We start from the raw sequence: 23,646 nt of genomic DNA, 5'->3' as shown, positions 1-23,646 counted from the left end.
AACTTTACAAGAATTCTAGTTCTAACTTCTGTGTCCTATAAAAATCAGGCATTTGAACATATCAGGCATTAATTTGTCCAGCTTGAACTTCTCACATTCCTTGTTAACTCTACCAGCATATGCGATGGAGTCCTTGTCATTTTTCTCTGTGTTCAGACACTTCCAATGTGTGTTGAACAATAGGGTGGAGCAAAAAATGCAAATTTTGACACCGGTAACCAAGAATCAATATTTTGTTGCGAATTAGGGTTAAAAGAAAGATGTATAAAGAACTTTGCGGTTAAATATTTTTTGGGGGCTCAACAATGAAATTGGAATTTTTTCAAATCAGTATTTTTGGTTGAATTTTGGATTTCATGGATTGTAAGTTGTAACAAATATATACATATTTCTACATAGTGGAATGCAAAACCATTAATATAGAATCCTTAAGAGTTTGCATACTAAGTTCCAATACAAGAGAATGGGAATCCTAGTAAAATAGCGCGTTCTTGATGGCTTACAACTGCAAATCGTATGCTATGGTTGTGTGTTGCCTCCAAGAATCATCATCATCATCATCATCATCGTTTAACGTCCGTTTTCCGCGCTAGCACGGGTTGGACGGTTCGACCGGGGTCTGGGAAGCCAGGTGCTGCACCAGGCTCCAGTCTGATCTGGCAGAGTTTCTACAGCTGGATGCCCTTCCTAACGCCAACCACTCCGCGAGTGTAGTGGGTGCTTTTTACGTGCCACCTGCACAGGTGCCAGGGGGGGCCCGGCAAATCCTTCTAACATAATGAAATTAATTGTTGCTTACATAATGAAAGTTTATGTGCCAATGTGGTTCACAATTAAACGCAACTCTTCCTTGGAAAATGGGGCTTTAAATGTGTCTGAGATGATTGAGTCTTTGAGAGAAATGGATCAAGCAGTACAAGACATTGTGTTTCAAGTTATACAATAGAATGCTTGCTTTGCGCACCCAGAAAATATTTTCTGGCCATGATAAACGATGAACGGAACAACATTCAAGAACTAGCCTGGAGGCACATAAAGCAGGCTTGAACACACTATAAATGGAAATCTGTGTGACCTTTCAAAATTCCTACCCTAAACTTTGCTGTCTCAAATGATATGGACATAATTAAATGGCAGGACATTATTGTACTAACAAAGGCATTTTCTGATGAAGAAATTGATACCTTCATTCAACAGTGGCATTTGATGCAACTGGAAAGTGGTGGAGAGATGTGTAAAACTTGTGACAGAAGCATCGTCTAATGTTTGTGGTGAGAACAGTCGAGATGGTTTCATTAGGAGTTGAACAAAATCAAGAGAAAAAATTCCGGAGTTCGAGACAAAAAAAGGACTTCAAATTGAAAGGCAATACAACAATAATCAATTAGAATCGATTAGTTGTAGTTATTTTTGAACATAATAAACAATTAGCATTATGTCATTTTAGGAATTTCCAAATGTTTTATGAATTTCCAAAACAACAAATTTTTAACTGCTCCATTCTTCATTTGAGAATGAGATGCTAATTCTCATCTATGAAAAAAATTAATTGGCTTTATTACTGAAATGAAAAGGAATGCACTACAACAATTCGTATAATTTAGTTACATGGAATTATTTTAGTTGAATCTATATATATAAAGATGAGAATGTGTGTCTGTCTGTGTGAATCCCTAAAACTTGAGAACTACACAACCAATTTCATGAAAATTTTACACATGCCTTACTTAGGGCCCATGTAGTGTCATAGGCCAAAAAAATTTCTGAAAAAATTACTGAATGTATCCTTATGATATTTGAAACTTAGATTCAATGCATATGGGTGGGTAAAATGCAATATGTTTGGTTTGAATTTCAGGTGGCTTAAAGGGGGCAGAACCTCCATGAACATTCATAAATTTTCGATGTTGATGAAATTTCAACCATGGGTAATTGACACACATCCAGAAGTATTCTCAAAGTTTCCACTTCTCTTGAGGATTCTAAGACACCCTAATGGGGGCCTTAACTCTCAAATTTTAGTCATTTTAGTCAAATTTTAACCATAGATATTAGACACAAATGAAGTAATATTTATAAAATTTCATCTTCTTACAAGTTAGAAAGACCCCTTCATGGGGACTTAACACTCACAATTTAGTCATTTTATCTAAGCAAAGATGAATACAGTTGTACTCTTGGAAGCTGTAGGGTCATCCAAGCATAAAAGATGAGCATTATTTGTAATTCAATGGTACAACAGTGTAAGAGTTTGCTTTGAGATATACTTAGATTGTGATTTCTGCAATGTGGTGCATAAATTGTCAAGAAAATGAGAGGCATCTTTGCCTCCACTGATTCAGTTGCAAAGTGTTGAGTAAAGTTATTTGGTCGCAGACCTCCTTTCAGTCTTTTTATTATCACTGGGTCACACATAGTCCCCAGATGGTAACATTGATTTCAAGGCCTTGCTAGATGAGTGACTGGTTATTCCAAGACATTTATAGATGGTAAATTTATTCTGTCCAGTTACATATCAGTATAGTGGTCATCTGCAAACTCCAGAGGTGACACTTTAATTTCTCCTTAGCCCTCATGTCACAGTTGTTAATGTTGATTTCAGTTGGGTCACACCCTTCAAATTGCTATAGATCTGTAATGCATCTTACGGCTGTGCCTGTCACCTATATGGTGAGGAATCCTACATTGGGAGTGATAACAACTAGGGTACGGTAGCTGACTGCTTACTGTGATCATTCGTCTTTTGCTTTCCTGTAGCTTTGCTCTCTTTTACAAACCCAGTGAACATACATATATTTCCTATTTCAAAGGGATTCAAACAATAGATATAAGACTCAAGTTAAAAATTCAAACTTCTCTGGTTGACATTAAGACACCCACCCCCAATAGGGGCCTTAACTCGCACATTTTAGAGGTCCATGACCTCCATTTTTCAGGAGCAAAATCCTTTAACAGGTTTAATAAGATTGGAATTTTGGAATCTGCGCATAAAAATCAGTAGTATGGGATACATGTGGCACGATTACAATTTTGTTTGGGTGTATAAAGAGGGAAATAACCCTCATCTGCAATTTTGATGAAATTCGAAACATAGGTATTCCAGTTCATTACAGAAAATATAACTGCAATAGACTGGCAGTTGCACAGGTGCGAAAGCTACGTTGTTATCCTCATTCCATAAATGGTGGCTTTTAATGGGTGGAGAGCTGAACCATCCTGGGGTACAGAGGATTTGCAATCTAGACTAGGGTCTGAAAGTTTACCACGACATAGTGGGTTACACCATGGTTTCTCTGCTTTGTGGCAGAAGTAGGAAGAATGAGTGAGAGAAAGTTGTGGTGAAAGAGTACAGCGAGGTTTACCCCCATCCCCTGCCGGAGCCTCGTGGAGCTTAGATGTTTTTGCTCAATAAACACTCACAATGCCCAGTCTGGGAATTGAAACTGCGTTCTTATGACCGCGAGTCCGCTGCCCTAACCACTGGGCCATTGCGCCTCCACTCTGCTGTTGTTGTTGTTCTCTCAGCTATTGTTGTTGCTACTTTTGCAACTTGAGCAAACCTGCCAACAAATTTTCCATATTTTATGATTTTTCATAAAATTCCTACACCAACTTTGTGAGTTTATTAACCCCTATTAGAGTTTCTAGTAACCCCATGTAAATTGGTTTATCCTTGTCGAGTTTATCAATTCCCCATGAGTTATTTAAATCCTTTTCAAGTTTACTAATTCATCGTGAATTATTTAAATCCTTGTTGAGTTTATCAATTCCTCGTGAGTTGTTCAGATCCTCATCAAGTTTCCTTGTTGCCACCATTATATCCTAAAAATGCTGGATTGTTATAACATCATTTCAGTATACAGTATACTTAGTGAAACCAGTGAAGACATGATTACATCTGACTATCAATCACATACTCTCATAATTCTCACACTTTTCTTTACTTATAGTGACTAGGAAATTCTATTTATCACATAGGAAGGGTGTAACGATTATTATTAATTCTCTACAACAGTAGTACAAAGAAAAAAAGAAAAAAGAATTGGATGAAATTGGTCGGGAAGGAGGGAAGCGGGTGAGTGTTTGAGTTTCATAAACTTCCAAAACTTCTTTCATAAAAAGCGCTCCCACCACATTATCTGCAAGGGTGTGGAAATCCAACTTCCATGGGAGTACTATTCTGCTAAGGCACTCTTTTGTGAAAATTACTCAGCAACAACAAAATACTCACCCAGTATGTATATACATATATATATATATAAGCACATACACACACAGACACACACAAAACATGAAAAAACGTGATAGGAACTTAACTATTGCTTCACTCAATGTGACATTTTATGGTTATATATGTGAATAACCCAACAATATAGATTAACAATATGTAAAGAAACGCACTCCTATGAAACATTGCAAATAAAGACATGAATGGTCTGCCCAAATTCATTGAGCCACTGTGAGAACTGCACATTTCCTTTCTTCCCTGACCAGGTATTTTATAATAGATTTCTCAAAATATATGAACAGAATTTACATAAGTGGTGCCATGAAAACTGCAACACTGTGGGAGAATTCCAGATAAAAAAAAATTATAAATTTACAGAACATCTCTCTCTCTTTCTCTCCCTCCCCCCTCTCTCTCTATATATATATAGACACACACACAAATGTATATATATGTATATATATATGTATATCTATATATCTATATTTATATATATCTATATATCTATATATTTATATATATATCTATATATTTATATATATATATATATATATATATATATATATATATATATATATTTATATATATCTATATATTTATATATAAATATATTTATATATATCTATATTTATTTATATCTATATATTTATATATATTTATATATATCTATATATTTATATATATTTATATATATCTCTCTCTCTCTCTCTCTCTCTCTCTCTCTCTCTCTATATATATATATATATATATATATATATATATAAATATATATATCTATCTATCAATATATCTATCTGTGTGTGTGTATGTATATATATACATATGTATATGTATAATAATAATAATATGAGGGAATATTATTCTAAACTTACAGGGAAAAATTCAATTCAGAAATACTAAGTCATATTTCACAAAATATAATACATATATATATATAAATTTTAAAAAAACCCCACCTTTTATCAATGAAAAATTACATTACACCATTTAGAAAAATTACATCTTATAGAAAGATTAAATATAAGATAAAAACATATACCAATGATTAAGTAATGTGTAAAATAATAAATAAACCGTATATATTTGTATATGTATATATATGTACATGTATATATATCTATATATATAATTATAAATATAAATATATATATAAATATAAAAAGCACTATCCGACTCGTGGCACATAAAATACACCAATCCGACCATGGCCGTTGCCAGCCTTGCCTGGCACCTGTGCAGGTGGCACGTAAAAAGCACCCACTACACTCACGGAGTGGTTGGCGTTAGGAAGGGCATCAAGCTGTAGAAACATTGCCAGACCCCAGTTGAACCGTCCAACCCATGCTAGCATGGAGAACGGACGTTAAACGATGATGATGATGATGATGATAAATATATATATATAAATATATCATCATCATCATCGTTTAACGTCCGCTTTCCATGCTAGCATGGGTTGGACGGTTCAACTGGGGTCTGGCAAGCCCGAAGGCTGCACCAGGCCAGTCAGATCTGGCAGTGTTTCTACAGCTGGATGCCCTTCCTAACGCCAACCACTCCGAGAGTGTAGTGGGTGATTTTATGTGCCACCGACACAGGTGCCAGACGAGGCTGGCAGACGGTCATGCTCGGATGGTGTTTTTTATGTGCCACCGACACAGGTGCCAAATGTATATATATATATATATATATATAATGTATATATATAATGTAAATATATATATATATATAACGTATATATATATAATGTATATATATATAGCGTGGAAGGTGTTTGTAAGCCATTTAAGAGACACACAAAAGCCATTCGATTCACTTCAACATTTAAGTTTAATTTGTCAAAATATTTTTGTCGCTTTAAGACCGCGACCTGTTCACTGACAAAAATCCATGCTGCATCTGAGAAAGTAACAGTTAGTGCGTTATATATATGTATGTATGTACGCATGTATGCATGCATGTATGTATGCATGCATGTATGTATGTATACACACAGGCGTACGTACGTACGTACATACATATTTCTTTATTGCCCACAAAAGGCTAAACATAGAGGGGACAAACAAGGACAGACAAAGGGATTAAGTTGATTACACCGATCCCAGTGTGTAACTGGTACTTAATTTATCGACCCCCGAAAGGATGAAAGGCAAAGTCAACCTCGGCGGAATTTGAACTCAGAACATAATGGCAGACGAAATACCGCTAAGCACTTCGGCCGGCGTGCTAAAGTTTCTGCCAGCTTGCTGCCTTCTGCCACACACACACATCTTCAGCCATGCACACTCACACACACACGGTTCATGGCATGTTCAGACTACTGTCATGTATCCCATATGACATGATCAGACAAAGCTCCTACATACGATATTTATATCCATTCCAGTATGATAGCAAAAGGGTTTAAGCTTTAAGACCAGATCAATATATTTAATCCTTCAGCATTTCAACTGTCATATCTTCCCACCAAAATAAAATACCTGTTATGTGTGCAAACTGGCCTCTAAAACCTACCCAGGTATGTTTGACATTATCTTTCACACTTCTTCGTGGGGGGTAGACCAAGTCGCAGAGTCACTGTAATCAACTTGCCCCCCCCCCCTCCCCAACATAGCTGGCCTTATGCCTAAATCCAAAACCAATGCTAGTTACATATCTAACCCTTCCTTTAGTATTCAGATTATTTTCTGAAACATAAGGTTTATTTATTCACATTATTTTGAATTTATCATCTACTAGCAGTATCGCCCGGCGTTGCTCGGGTTTGTAAGGGAAATAACTATATAAGCATTTTTAGAGAGGTAAAGTATAATAGCCATCTCAATATGGCTAACCACAAAGGGGGGGTGTTACTGTAGCTTTTTATGTTCTGAGATTTAATAATAAATTTTTAGAGAGTTACTTCCCTTATATATGCCAAAAATGCATTAAAAATGGAAAAAATTGATGGTAAATTTTTTTTTAAATCGTAGACTCATCGTAGACGTGCGCAGAAGGGCTTGATATGAATCACGACTATAAGATACCCGGTTTTGGTTAAACTGCACCACAAAATGTGGGAGTAGTTAGGAATCTAAATCGTAGGAGACAGACAGCACACAACCTCTCTTTTATATATAAAGATTATCTTCTAGCTTTGATATTTTGATGACGTGATTGTTTATTTTAAGAATGACATAATAGGATAAGTGTGAGAGGCTGGATCTGGCCTGTTTAAGCATAAAACAGAATATTTGGGCCTGACATGCCCAGTTGAAATACTAAAGGATTAATGAATTAAGTAAAATAAAAGATACCCCTTTTCTTTTTTTTTTTCAGTCCAGATGAGCATCCTACATAAAGGCTCTAATGCATTTGCAGCCTGCTCCAATACTGGAAAGGTGCCTTGCCACTAGGCTAGAAATTGCAGCCAAATATCCTTCACTATCTTTAAAAGGAGAGACACATTAAATAAAGTAGTCCTATGTACACTAAGTCTGAATAAAATCTAAAAACAAACAGGATGGTCACAGCTGGAATGCCTTTCAAATTGCACTCAATACAAGTCAATAAACACTGCACGACAGTCAGTATCATATGGAACTGAAGAGAAAGAAACATGGCATAACAACTTGTCATGTGACTTTAGTCAGCTGGTCATGTGATTTTAGTCAGCTATCTCAGATTTTATTGATGTTGAGCACCAGGCGTATCCTGATTGACCAGATTTATGATGAAAGGCATTCTAGCCATGACCCTCCTACCTTTTCTGATAAAGTTTATCTCAGGTCATGTTATTTAATATGGTCTTCATTTTTTTTCTTTAACCCTTTAACATTTAAATCAGCCATAACAGGTCCAAATATTCTACCTGTTTTATATTCATTCAAAACAAAGCCAGATCTGGCCTCTTACACTTACCCATCAACGTCATTGTAAAAGTAAATAATCATATCAACAAAATCTAGAAAGTTACCCTCCAAAGCACACGTCCAGGTAAGGTTGTTCATGGAAGGCTAGAAGTTGTCCATGTATACCAGCCTCCATTCTCCATGTCACTGATGTTGTTCAAGGGAACAGCAAAGGCTGATGCAGCTGGACACCAGTGACACTGCAACTCATTTCTACGGTGGGGTGAACTGGAACAATCTGAAACAAAGTGTCTTGCTCAAGAACAAAACACACAGCCCAGTCCAGAAATCGAACCCACTGCCTCATGATTGTGAGCCCGATGTTCTAACCGTCCAGTCATGCACACTAGCTATGAGGTAATGCACAATCAATTCAAAACAAAATACACTCTTGCAGCCAGCAAGATGTGATTTGAGAGAGATTTGTTTACTATTTCTTGCAAGTTGAGTCACCATATAAATCAAGTGTGAGCAACTATTTTCCTAGAAGCAGACCTTGTGATATATTGTAAGTCGTAAATCAAGTCATCTCTCAAGTAATAAACATCATATGTTGTACAGAGTAATTTAGCACGCTATGACTTACATTAGATAATCATTAAAATTTATTAGTATGACCAACAAATTATATTTAGAAAGTTTTGGTAAAACTTGTTGTTCATCATCATCATCATCATCGCTGATGTCCTCATCAGATCATTTTTATGTTCAGTTTTTTTCATGCAGAGATGAATTTGACAAGACTTGTTGGGGCAGTATTCTAAGGCAGGACACCCTTCTGTAACCAACCAGTTACTTGTTTTCCACTGGTCTTTAACATATTGAAATTAAGCAATGGGACATGCAGCTTATTGGATGAGAAAAACAAATGTCACTATTTTGCTCCAACAGTAGTTATGCGAAAACACATGGAAAGAAACACACATACATATATTCACATACAAACAGACAAGCTTCTATACTGCTTTCATCAGCCAAATTTTGCTCACAAAGCTTTGGCCAGCTCACAGTTATAGTAGAAGAATATTTACCTGTGGCCACTGCTACTGTTGCATACCTGGCACCCATGCCAGTGGCATGTAAAAAGTACCCTTCAAACTTTAGGCATCATGGAGGCAGTGACAAGTGAGATTGTAGTTGTGGCCGATGCTGGTGTTTCGTAACAGGCACCTGTGCTGGTGGTACGTAAAAAGCACCCACTCTTGGAGTGGTTGACATTAGGAAGGGCATCCAGCTGTAGAAACTATGTCAAATCAGCATGGAACCTGGCACAGCTACCCAGCTTTCCAGTTTTCAGTCAAACTATCCAACCCATGCCAGCATGGAAAATGGACATTAAATGATGATGATGTTGATGGTACCATTTCATGGGATGGAATCTGAAACCATGTAGCTCTTTCACCATTTCAACTCTATCCTTCCCTTTTTTTATCAACCCTGTCACGTAATGAGACTAAACCTGAAATCACATTGAAAGGCAAATTCTTTGACCACACAGCCACACCTGCATCCAACTGACACACCTCCATCTGTTACGACAAAAAGGATTCCAGTTGGCCCAATCAACAGAACAGCCTCCTCATGAAATCAACATGCAAGTGGCTGAGCACTCCACAGACATGCGTACCCTTAACATAGTTCTTGGGGAGATTCAGCATGACAGAGAATGAGACAAGGCTGGCCCTGTGAATTACAGGTACATCTCATTTTTGCCAGCTAAGTGGACTGGAGAAACACGAAAAATAAAGAGTCTTGCTCAAGGATACAACATGCTACTGGGAACACACAACCTTATGACTGTGAGCCAAATACCCTAACCTCTAAGCCAATGGTTCCCAACCTTTTCACTACCAAGGACCCCTTTTATTTAAATGAGTTTCCACACAGGCCCCAGGATATTGAAAGGTCTGTCAGCTTAACATGCTGACATTATTAAACTGGCAACAAACTCATTTTACTAGATTCATCTCAAAAGAAAGACATCTGTAACTGAATATGAAAAAAAAAAAAAAGGAAAATGAATAAAAATAAAATAAGAAATACAGAACAAAAATTAAATTACTTTATCTTTATCTCATAAATGAGATGGTTGATGCTGTTTTGTTGATACTATGTTCGGAATGTCAGGTTCAATGGCAGATCAGGTTCCACATTCACCCTATTTTTGTATATGTTACGTTACCTGTGCGTAACTTCATTGTTTTTTTCCTTTTAATATGCTTATCTTTATGTGTATGTGTATATGTATGCATATATATATATATTTCACTTTTGGAGTCAAGACTACTGAAAAGGTTGCAAGACGCAACGAAAATTTTAGGAAAATAAAAATAAGGAATAGGTGGAAATTTTACCAGTGAGTGTGTTACATTATAAGGCACAAAAAGAAATTGACTCTCCCCAGACACAACAGTATATAATATATATATATAATATATATATATATATATATATATATATATGAACTTTGAATTTAGTTCATGGACCTCCAGTACTACCTTTGTGGACCACCAGGGGTCTGTGGTCCACAGGTTGGGAACTACTGCACTAAGCTATGCACCTTCACACCTGCATCTACAAGCTGTAATAATAGTAACAATAATAGTTTTGACAAAATAAGAACTCACCCTACTTCAGTAAGGGCAATCATGCCTTCCACTTTCAAACTTCCGTGCAGCAAGACACTAAAAGATGGTGCTTTGCCTCCTTCTGCAGCAGCTGCAGCCGCTGCTGCTGCCGCTGCAGCTTTCCCTGCCTCATCTGTGGTTGAGGAAACAACATCTTCATCGCCGTCTTTGGATTCTTTGTTGTTGTTAGTTTCACCATTTGATTCTGAAATAAGTATAAAATTTTACAGCAAAAGGAAAAAAGATCTGAACAATTTTATGATTTGAACATCAATTTATGTCACTAATGCTGCATTGGTATGAGCATTAAAATCCTTTTCAAAATTAATTCTTATCTGCCACTTGTACCAACAGAGGTTCAGCGCAAACTTCACACAACTGCCATATACACTGTCAGTGGCACATTTTCATAATTTGAGAAAATGTTTCATTCCATATCTTTGACATGGTTTTGAGGATATTTAAATAATACGAGTGCTAATATGAAAAACTGATTATGAAATATTGTAAAAATGCAAAAAAAAATTACATTCCCTTGTAATAAATCAGTATGCATTGTGACTGGAAATACACGGCCTCACCAGTGAATCCCAGTAACAGGCTCAAGAAGTTAACATGTTAAACAATTTAAAATGTGCTTAGCTAACAAATACCTGAAAAAATTCTGTAATAGTAGCTATTATTTTTCAATTTTGGACACAAACCATCTCCACTCAAGTACTTTCAACTCACTTGCCTTTCTTTCTCTCATCCCTCAGGTCCCACATCAACCCTTACTCAGTCCTTTCTTCCCAGAATGTTATCTTTTTTGAATCCCCATCCTTCATATGCCTTTCTGGCAGTTTTGACTTTAAGCAGAACTTTAACAGCCTCAATCTCATAGGTATTAAAGGGCCTGTGAAGACCATGAATACGGCCCCCTTCCTCCGTACCAAACCAATAAATGCTCCTTCTTCCTTCAAATATCGAGGCCTTCCACTTACACACACATGTTACATAGAGTACTTTTAACCTTGTAGCACTTAAACCAGCCATATCCAGCCCTATCTGGCCCAAATATTCTACCAGTAATATGTTGATACTGACCAAATCCAACCTGTCTCACCTACCCTAAAAATAGACCAACACACCACTGAAATCTCAAAGCTACAAGATAATGCATGATTAATCCAAGACAATGTAAATAAATAAGGATTACATTTGACAGAATAATCTGAATACAAAACAAATCTCAAAATGAACAAAACACTGAACAGATTTTAATTCCTTTCTGTAATGAATAACTACAAAAATCATTAAAAACTTCGACATTAAAAAAGACACCATAAGAACATAACTTTTAAGAATGTATAAAAACACAATAAATCTCTTTTAATAAAAGAATGTAAGATATTTCTAAAAAAACTCATATCACCATTCCTCTTTTGTGTCACTTGAAAAGAACATTTGAAGTTAAGGTGTCACATGGATTTAAGTCATTGAAAAGAAAACTGTTGCCAGAGTTCTGAGCCAATAAGTTCTGCCAACACAATCTTGAAAAGGGTGTGAGAAACATGTCTTGACAAGATGAGGAAAGAATATGTCAACAAAAAATAAAAGAATGACAAAACTCAGAGTTAATCCCTCCACTAAGAATAGAGTATTTAGTTGTGAATGCCAATAGAAGGGGAGTTACATGTAAACTAATTTATAACTAAGTTTATAATCTACTTCTCAGGCTTTTTCAACGAACTAATTCCAATTGAGAAAAAGTTGATGAGGGACCAACTTTAGGGCGGCTTTGAATTCTAGAAATATCAACCAAACTCACTTCATGTAACACTGAGGAGAAAGACATAAAGGAAGAAGACAGGACACCAATAAACTAGAGCAGTGTTTCTCAACCTTTTTACCCATACGTAACCCTTAAGATAAATTGCATGTCTCAAGGAACCCCTGCACAGGAGCTTGTGGCTCTTCATTACTAGCCTCATCCAAATTTACTGAATGTTTCTTCTTCAAAAACCACCACATTGGGTTATTAGGTATTTTTGTAAAAATAAAGAAAAAAAAATACAGGATGTCCATAAATTACAGACATTACTAAATATATCCTCAATGGTTGTTATATTTTTTTGATAACATAATAGGTTAGATAGGATGATGTCTATATTACAATAACCAATAATATTGTTATACATGTATAATATTACGATCATGAAATTAGCATTAGCTTATCTCACTCTTTCACACAGAACCCTAGGATTCCAGGGAACCCCAGTTGAAAAATGCTGGACTAGAGGCTGGAGCATGTCCAAAGAAAGAAGATAAGATATCTATGGACTAGTGTCCATAAGTGATCGAGCGTGAACAGAGTGGTTATCAAAGGTAGAAAACTAAAACATTACATTTGTGATAAAAATAGACTACTTTACAACAATATGCCTTCTTAATTTTTTGCTGTGGGCAGATACAGAAATTTGCCTGTGGACAAGATTTGTCTTTCTTTGTAAAATATTCTTTCATTCTTTTTTCTTAATTCTTTTACTTGTTTCAGTCATTCAAGCAAATTGAACCCCAGGACTTATTCTTTGTAAGCCTAGTACTTATTCTATTGGTCTCTTTAATGGGACATAAACACACCAACATTAGCAGTCAAGCAATGGCAGGGGAACAAACACAGACACACAAATATATACATATATATATATATATATATATATATATATATATGATGAGCTTCTTTCAGTTTCTGTCTACCAAATCCACTCACAAGGCTTTGGTTGGCCTGAGGCTATAGTAGAAGACACTTGCCCAAAGTGCCATGCAGTAGGACTGAACCCAGAACTATGTAGTTGGGAAGCAAGCCTCTTACCACACAGCCATGCCTGTGTCTATAAAGTAACGACTCATCCATGTACATCGATGAGAGTAACCACTGCTCAAATGTCATATTGACCACCTAAATAAATGCACACCATTTTTAAGAGTGAATTATTTAAGATTTTATTTTGAAATTATTCAAATAATTTCTTCAATTCAAAAAAAAAAAAATCTGATTTCATTTTAAAACCTTGTTTGCATCTTGAACATTTGTTTATCTCCTAATGTTGAGCCACTGATGATGTTTATAATGCAAATACAAATATATATATATATATATATGAGGCAATGGTGAAGGACCGAGATCTCTGGAGATGTGCTGTGACTGCAAAGACCCGGGCTGCTTCCAGCACCAGTTCCGCATAGCCCCTGCCCATTCAAAGTACCTTGGATCCCAGAACATCTCGCTGTGCTTGAGGAAACCTGTTGAGTCAAGTACATGAACATGAACATCGAAACAAATATCAATGGAAATAGTAGTTGTGATACATGTGCCGGTGGAACATAAAAAGCACCATCCGAATGTGGCCGTTGCCAGCGCTGCCTCAACTGGCTTCTGTGCCGGTGGCACATAAAAAGCACCATCCGAACGTGGCCGATGCCAGCGCCGCCTTGGCTGGCTTCTGTGCCGGTGGCACATTAAAAGCACCAACCGATCGTGGCCGATGAGGACCCCTCTGGCACCTGTGTCGGTGGCACGTAAAAAGCACCCACTACACTCATGGAGTGGTTGGCGTTAGGAAGGGCATCCAGTTGTAGAAACACTGCCAGATCAAACTGGAGCCTGGTGCAGCCCCTGGCTTCCCAAACCCCGGTCGAACCGTCCAACCCGTGCTAGCGCGGAAAATGGACGTTAAACGATGATGATGATGATGATGATATATATACATATACATATATATATATATATATATATATACAAGCAGCTAAGCTCGGTTTCACTCGGTCTGTTTGGATGATGTGGCTGTGATCGTTTTCGGTTAGGCATAATCTATAACAGCGTTTCTCAACCATATCATTTTGGGTCCACTGTTTCGATTGGAGCCTCAGCTGTATGAAAATTTCCTGACCCACCCCTTGTCAGAAAACAGTTTCAGGAGTTTGAAGAACAAATTCGTACATAGTCTGTTTCTGAGAGCTATTCTATTGGACCTCTGTCTAATCATTAAAACATTGATTTAATTATGAACATAGAAAGAAATTATACATTAATCCCTATTTTTGTAAGCAGTTGTATCCATAAAAATTTTATTTTCAGAGAGCAGAAATTGAAAGAAGATATATGAAATGGATGTGTGTGTGTGTGTGTGCGTGCATGCATGTGTGTATGTCATCGTATAAAATTTTTACAATAGTTGATTTATGGAAAAGATTATGTTAAATTTTTGAAATGCAAATATGTGAATGAAAATTAAGTTCAGACCTCTACGTGGTAGCTAGACCTGGTAGAAATAGCAGCCAAATCTCCCTCAAAACACCCTACTGTCTTAATCCGACAATTCTGCCTATTATGTAGTTTGAATGAGAAACTGTAACTAAAGATTAAGATTATTAACCTCACAAAGAGGTGAAAGAAGAGAGACAACATAATGAAAGTTTTGGCTGACTGTCATCCTGTACTCCCCTTGTTGCTAACGAAATAGCCAGCTGTGTGAGCAACTGGTTGTTTTAATGGCAGAACAGACAGAGGAATTCCATCAGCAAAAGTTTTAATCGATTTTCTCGGTAACTATGGGGACTAGGAAAGAAATACAAACTGCATTCCAATCTATGCACCCATCTCCACATGTGTGCCATTTTTCACGCCATTCCACCCAGCCGTTTGGCTGTGAACCTCAAGACAAGAAAGAATACGATCGCCCATGTCCAATTTATATTATATATATAGCGTTTAACTGTTACTTGCATTTTTTTGCTAACACTGAGGAGGTGAGTCAACAAGATTACATAATGTTTCAACAAATAGTTATGCAATCCTGGTAGAAATTTGAAGAGTTGTGCATATATTTTATAACGCATAAAATACCATATGTTTCCTACATTTTATGAATACGATTACATGGCTCACATTTAGCACACTAGCCTATCCTGTGGATTGATGCCCCTACATCATACTGTAATAGATATGAGTGGAGTGTGGGTTCTACTACTCAGCCTGAATTTGGTTACATGTCAAACTTCACAGTACAAATATACTTCCTATGTGTGTATGTGTGTGTGTGTGTGTGTGTGTGTGTGTATATATATATATATATATATGCATGTATACGTATACACAAACATACACATCATCATCATTTAATGTCCGTTGTCCAAGCTGGCATGGGTCGGATAGTTTGACCAGAGCTGGCTAGTTGGGGATCTGCACCAGACTCCAGTCTGCTTTGGCACGGTTTCTATGGCTGCATGCCCTTCCTAACACCAACCACTTTACAAAGTGTCCTGGGTACTTTCATGTGGCACCGCATGGGCACTTTTACATGGCACCACATGGATGCTTTTACACGGCACCACATAGGCAGCTTTAACATGGCACTTTTATGTGACACTGCCACAAGGGCTTTACACCACCAGAGGGACTGGTCTTAACACTTCTGCTGTGGAGTACAGGTCTTCTTGAGTACAGCAAGATGCCAAGCATCTTGGTCCTTTGTCATCTCACCTACCTGACCACAGCTGTCTTAACCCACTGAGTCACTGTGGTCAGACCTCCAAGTCTAAAGTGTGGGATTAGATTGCATGGCTCTCACTTTAATACTAAGCACAGGCAGGGAGAAAACCCATGCAGTGATGGAGAAGCATTGAAAGTGACAGGTACTGGCAACCACAGGCTCAACTCTACATGTAGGCAGTCTCTATCTTCCTCATAACATTCAGGCATACAAAAAAAAAAAAACTGCCATCAAACAGTTACTCGACCCAGATTAGAAGTTTACTGGGATATGCAACAAACTGTCTAAGCACCAATCTTGAGAAATTAGGCTTCTCAAAACTAGAAAGAAGAAAGCTGATTCCAAGACTACAAATCCAAGCCACCACTGGAACTGTAAAAGTTAGTAAAATTTTCCAAAGGTTTACCATCTAAACATGCAACTATACACACGAGAATACATACATAAAACAAAACATACAAACCTACACAAACACTGACTCCAAATACTGCACACACACATACTAAAATACCCTGTTGATGTTGATGAAATTCCAAAGAATGAGCTTTGGATCTAGGTTAGAAACTGGCTCTTTCTCTACTGGCAAGAAAGCTTGAAATAAAACTGAATAATAACACACACACACATACATTAATAAAAGAAAAATAAATAAATTCTTAGGTTGTTGTTTTTCTCATATATAAATATTCTGGTGAATCTGGAATCACATGGGTAGAACATATGTATCTGTTTCTGAAACAGGTTAGGTTAAACTTAAAAATTTAAGGCTAGGCAGGTTAGTAGGTACTCAGTAATGTTAATATGTATTACCATAATGAATCATATTTAAATTTATCTTTCAACGGATAATAGCTAATCTGAAATTACTTAGTAACAGATAAAATTACACACACATATGCACACCGAATGCCAAATACACCCACACAAAACAATTTTGTATACTGCAACTGAAATAAATTTAATTACAAACATATGTTTGAAAGATGTTCCAGACATGACCACTGTGACATTTTTCAAGCGGAATTTGGTTGAAGTTACCTTTATACATAATGTATACTTCCCTCTTTCAGAGAGGTTTAGCTGCTGTTTCTAGCAGGTTGGGTGACTGTGTAGAACAGCGTTTCTCAACTGGAGTCCATATAAGACTTTGTAGTTAAAATTGGTTATACCACCACAACACTTCTAAACAATTTTTTTCATACATTTCCTAATAATATTTAACTATAAAAATATAATAGGATTTTTTAAACATCAAATGGTTACGAGGCTTCATCATCATCATCATCATCCTCATTTAACGTCCGCCTTCCATGCTAGCATGGGTTGGACGGTTCAACTGGAGTCTGGGGAGCCCGAAGGCTGCACCAGGCCAGTCAGATCTGGCAGTGTTTCTACAGCTGGATGCCCTTCCTAACACCAACCACTCCGAGAGTGTAGTGGGTGATTTTATGTGCCACCGACACAGGTGCCAGACGAGGCTGGCAGACGGCCACGCTCGGATGGTGTTTTTATGTGCCACCGACACAAGTGCCAGATGAGGCTATCTACGTAAAATAAGAATCAATGAGGTTCTCAGGCTATGAAACAGAATAATATCATCTCTCAGATCCATTTCTTGTAGCTACCATCATGAGCTGTATTAAATACCATCAGATAAACTTGTACATTGTTTTATAACACACACACACATTTGTGCCACAATGTCTGTTTTGGCATGGTTTCTATGGCTGGATGTCCTTCCTAATGTTAATCACTTTACAATGTATACTGGGTGTTTTCTTTGTGACACCAGCACCAGTGAGGTTTCCATGCAAGAGTAAAACTCTTTTCGACTGAGTGGGGCCACAGGAGAGAAGCAAGCAATTTGAAACCTTGCTAAATCAGATTGGAGCCTGGTGCAGCCTCCTGGCTTGCCAGTCCCTAGTCAAACCGTCCAACCCATGCCAGCATAGAAAACGGACGTTAAACAATGATGATGATGATGATAATGAATGGAAGATTAAGATGTGAGAGAAGGTGCCAGAACAAAACAGGTTTCTTGCTGTAGAGGAACTACATGACTACTCACATTATAGAAGAGAGGATAGGATTGACCAAGGTAGAGCTGGAAGGTCATAGAAATAGTGATGATGATGAGTCATGGTAGACTCAAGAGATGAGTAGAAGTGAGTGAAGCTTGGAGATCGTGTGCATGTGTGTAAATATATAAGAACAAAAATGTTTCCCCTATAAGATGTGGTGAACTTATAGCAGTGTGCCTGAGTAACAGCTTACAGTTTCATCAGAGCCTCAAACATGACTTCATGCATGAGGCTCTGATGAAGCTGTAAGGTGTTACTCAGGCATCTTATAGTGAAAACAGCTGTAAGCTAATGAAGTTCATAAAATAATCATTATTCCTTTGTCATCTCTTTTCCCCTCTGTACTCGACTAACACATTGTTCAAAAGGATACGTATATTGAGTTCTACACCAGGTTATTAGTATCACAATGCTTAAGTAAAATATACAGGGTTGGTCAAAAGTCACCTGACAGTAAATCAAAACCATTTAATTCCAGATTAAAACAAAAAATTATTTTATATGAAACTCTGCTAATAAATAGACAAATGTTGATAAAAACTGGTTAATTTTAATTCACAGCATTCAATTATTAAGCATTCATAATTAGAATGAATAAATAAAATTGAATATTAAGTATTTATGGAATTTACTCTCAGGTGACTTTTGGCCAACCCTGTATGTATATATGACACTGTCATGTCTCTATTTCATATCAAATATACAAGATATATAAGAAAATTAGGTGAGTTCTGGCGTGACACAATAAACACTGATTTGAGAAGGGTGATAAAATTCTGTACTGAATACCCCACCCAAACACAAGTCAGTATAACAAAAGAACGACGTCTTTGTTTGAGTTGTGTACGTGTGAATGGTATGGCTGAGTGAAGATAAATAAGTTCACAATGTGTTTGAGTAGATATATAAAGTGAAATAGGGTTTGACAAACATTATCATGAGATGAAAGTAGAGCTTTACTCGAACAAAACAGATCTAGGATTAAACGATATTCCACATATAAAACTAAGAAACTTAGATCACAGTTTAATAAGAAAGAGCCAATGAGCTACCGACATTAATATCTACACGGAAGGAAATAGTTAGTGACCACGCCAAATATGTATGAGAAAATATTTTGACAAAGTGATGTAATATTTCACCATCAACATTTTAACACCCACTTTTCCAAGCTTGCACAGTCAGATGGAATTTGTTGACGCATGTTCTCTATGGCTAGGTGCTCTTCCTGTTGTCAACCATCAACTACTTCCAAGTAAGGTAATATTTCCCCCCCCCTGTGGTCAGACATGCTTTTCACAGAAGATGGGGAAACAAAGGACACTGCTCATAAACCCACCCACCCCTACTCTCCCGTCCCCTCCCCCCCCATCCTATCACACCCCCTCCCCACATACCCCACCCTCTGCCTACCCACAAACCCCAGCCGAACCTACACCCCACCCGTGATTTCCCCGCTCTCGCCTCCCCCACCTCCCAACAACATCACACCACACTACACCATACAACATTACACATCACATCACAACACACCACCCACACACCCATCCCCACATCTTCACACCTACACATACATACCATCAGCCCTCTTTCACACGCACATACATACTCTCTTATACATACACACACCTTTGTGTTGGGGGGTCATCTTTATCTTGTTATCTCCCCTACTTTCCTTCCTGTGTTTGACCCTTCTGTCCAGCACTAGCCACCATGATAGAGTTAGCCACTACATACAATATTTTCTCACCTTGCTTTTTCTGTGTCCCTTTCTGCAGAAGAGCGTAGGCTTGAAACGTAAAAGACTTTTTCTATTCCTGAGCGTTATACTAATACATCTGTTTGTTTTGTACACTTCCTGCCTTCGTCTTTTCTTTTTTTCGTAAACTCTCCCTATATATATATATTATATATATATATATATATCTATATATAATATATATATATATATATAATATGTAGGTCCCGGGTTGAGTCGGGGTTAACCACAGTAAATAAGGTACTCAATACATAGCAGAGTAAAGTAATTTATTTTATAGAAGGAGCTTCTACAGGACTAGAACTGTTTCATTCAGATGAAATCTTCAGGAAGCTGGCTGTCAAAATAAGGTCTGGTATTTATACATTTAGGCAGATTTAATGGGGTGGTGGTGGGGGACGTTTTTTGGGTAAGTTGGTATTTAGGAGATAAACAGGGCACAGGCTATTGTTCTTAGGGGAGTGGTCAAAAGGCCAGAGTGTTCCTTTGAAATGAGAAGAATCAGTGATAAAATGAATGAATAAATGAATAAATAGAATAATTGAATAGAATCAGATATATGGGATGGGGTTTTAGGTAAATTAGGAGACAATTGCTTTTTGGTGGTCAAGAGGAGGTAGGCAGTTTGTTAAGTGGAGGGAAGAAGTAGATAAATATACATGAAAAAACATATAAAATAAATATACATAAAAACACACATACATACACATGCGAATATACATATATATACATACATACGCACATGTATATACATACAAACAAACACACACACACACATACATACAAATATACATACAAACAAACACACACACACACATACATACAAATACACACACACACACATATATATATATATAACCCATGCTAGCATGGAGAACGGACGTTAAACGATGATGATATACATATATATATACACATATACACATACATATACATACATACACGCACACACACGCACATATATATATATATACACATACACATATGTATATATCTATATATATATATATATCTATATATCTATATGTTTCGAGCCTTTATTAGACGGATTTGTAACAATGCATAATATGTGTCTATGGCCTTCTTCAGCCGCGCACAATTACTACCTCAAGGACATGTATTACATCAAAAATTCTATGTTGGGGATGCAAATCCTCTCATTCGCGTACGATATAATGCGGCAACAGCACAAAAATGAAGCGTCCATCTCGTCCTTCTCTCAATAAATATATATATATATATATACGGTTAAGTAATTGAGATTCTAGTGAATTCTAAAGAATTCACATGAATATGGTCCTTAACTAGGATGCACCGGATATCTATATGGTGTTAACCATACGACAAGTGGGGTGATTATAAATAGGAAAAAAGCAACAAGAATGGATTAAAATCTCGGTACGATCGTTTCGTACGAGGACATCTTTAATAAGCTACAAAAAATGCAGTGAATACAGATGGCTCGTACTCGTCAGCCGAAAAAATATCAGAGAATTCCCAAACATCAAAAGGGGTAGATACAAAAGAGGTTGTAAGATTAACTGCATTGAAGAAAGATCGATTCATGGAGATTCATCGGATCTCCATGAATCGATCTTTCTTCAATGCAGTTAATCTTACAACCTCTTTTGTATCTACCCCTTTTGATGTTTGGGAATTCTCTGATATTTTTTCGGCTGACGAGTACGAGCCATCTGTATTCACTGCATTTTTGTAGCTTATTAAAGATGTCCTCGTACGAAACGATCGTACCGAGATTTTAATCCATTCTTGTTGCTTTTTTCTATTTATATATATATATATAATATATATATATATATATATATATATATATATATATATATATATCTACCTCTATATATATATATCTATATCTATATATAATCTACATCTATCTATATATATATATCTATGTATATATCTACATCTATCTATATATATATATCTACATCTATCTATATATATATATCTATATATATATATCTACATCTATCTATATATATATCTATATATATATATCTACATCTATCTATATATATATCTATATATATATATCTACCTCTAAATATATATATCTACATCTATCCCAGTCTGTTGTCCCAGTTTTCAAAAAAGGAAACAAATCGCTTGCCGTGAATTACCGTCCAATCTCACTCACCTCTCATATCATCAAGGTATTTGAGAGGGTGCTGAGATCGCGTATGACTCACTTCCTTGAGAGTCATAATATGCTGAACCCCAACCAGCATGGATTCCGTAATGGGAGAGATTGCCTGACGCAGCTACTGCATCATTTTGATGACATTTTGAGAGCCTTGGGAGAGGGTTCCAACACTGATGTCATCTACCTTGATTTCAGCAAGGCCTTTGACAGGGTTGATCATAAGATCCTTCTGAGAAAGCTGTCCAATATTGGTGTCACTGGAAAGCTGCTGCAATGGATCAAGTGCTTCCTCTCTAACAGAACCCAACATGTAGTCGAAGGAGTCAAATCCAGCCCAGCCAAAGTCAGCAGTGGTGTCCCACAAGGCACTGTGTTGGGCCCACTTCTCTTCATCATCTACATAAATGATATTACTGGACACCATCAAACACAGCACATCAGAACCTTCGCTGATGATTCCAAGCTCCAGAAGGTCATCAATGGCGTGGATGACCGAATAAACCTTCAGTCAGACCTACTGGCTGTTGTCCAATGGGCGGAAAAGAATAACATGTTGCTAAATGAAGACAAATTCGAACTGATCCACTTTGGAAGGGAGGACGCTCTGAAACTCCCATACTCTCTTCCTTCTGGAGAAATTCTCATGGCATCCAACAACATCAGAGACCTGGGAGTAACAGTGGACAACAACATAAGCTGGGCTACACATATAAGCAGCAAAGTTGACATGGCCCGCAGAATGTGTTCCTGGATTCTCAGAACCTTCCAGTCGAGAGATTCCCACGCTATTATCCTTCTCTTCTCTACTTTTGCCCGACCCCACCTTGAATACTGCTGTCCACTGTGGTCTCCCTACACAAAACAAAATATTATGAGAATTGAAGCTCCCCAAAGGTCAATCACAAAAAAGATAGATGGCATGTCAGACCTTGACTACTGGGGTAGACTAGAGAAGCTGAAATTGTATTCACTCCAACGACGCCGTGAACGCTACATTATCTGTATGATGTGGAAAATATTTCATCAGCACTGTCCGAATGATGTTGGCATCACCTTCAAAATGCATCCAAGGCTTGGACCACGTGCCATCCGTCCACAACAAAAATCTAAATCGCATCACATAACGACAATACGGCACAACTATTTCACCTCAATTGGACCCGCTCTCTTCAACATTACACCAGGACACGTCAAAAAAAGAAACTGACCACACAAAATTCAAGAAGTCTTTGGACAAATTCCTTCAAACAGTACGGACAAACCACCCACACCCGGATATGTCTCTGCAAACAATAACTCTCTGCTCGAATGGGCCTTGGTGCCCAAATCCTGAACTGAAAGACTTCGCCAGGTGGTGCTATTA

At 37.2% G+C, this 23,646-nt stretch overlaps 1 protein-coding gene across 1 annotated transcript in view; it reads right to left on the bottom strand.

Annotated features, from left to right (window-relative positions):
* The window catches only part of LOC115220361 (integrator complex subunit 14), a 132,388-nt gene that overhangs the window by 67,020 nt on the left and 41,722 nt on the right, over positions 1 to 23,646 (bottom strand). The window contains exon 6 of the mRNA XM_029790471.2: positions 10,746 to 10,950. Coding sequence (XP_029646331.1) covers positions 10,746 to 10,950 — 205 coding nt within the window. The remainder of the gene's footprint in view (positions 1 to 10,745; positions 10,951 to 23,646) is intronic.

Source organism: Octopus sinensis, linkage group LG16, assembly GCF_006345805.1.
Source record: "Octopus sinensis linkage group LG16, ASM634580v1, whole genome shotgun sequence".
NCBI classification, from domain to species: domain Eukaryota; kingdom Metazoa; phylum Mollusca; class Cephalopoda; order Octopoda; family Octopodidae; genus Octopus; species Octopus sinensis.
The sequence above is the reverse complement of the archived record's forward strand: the minus strand, read 5'-3'. Positions and strand labels throughout refer to the sequence as shown.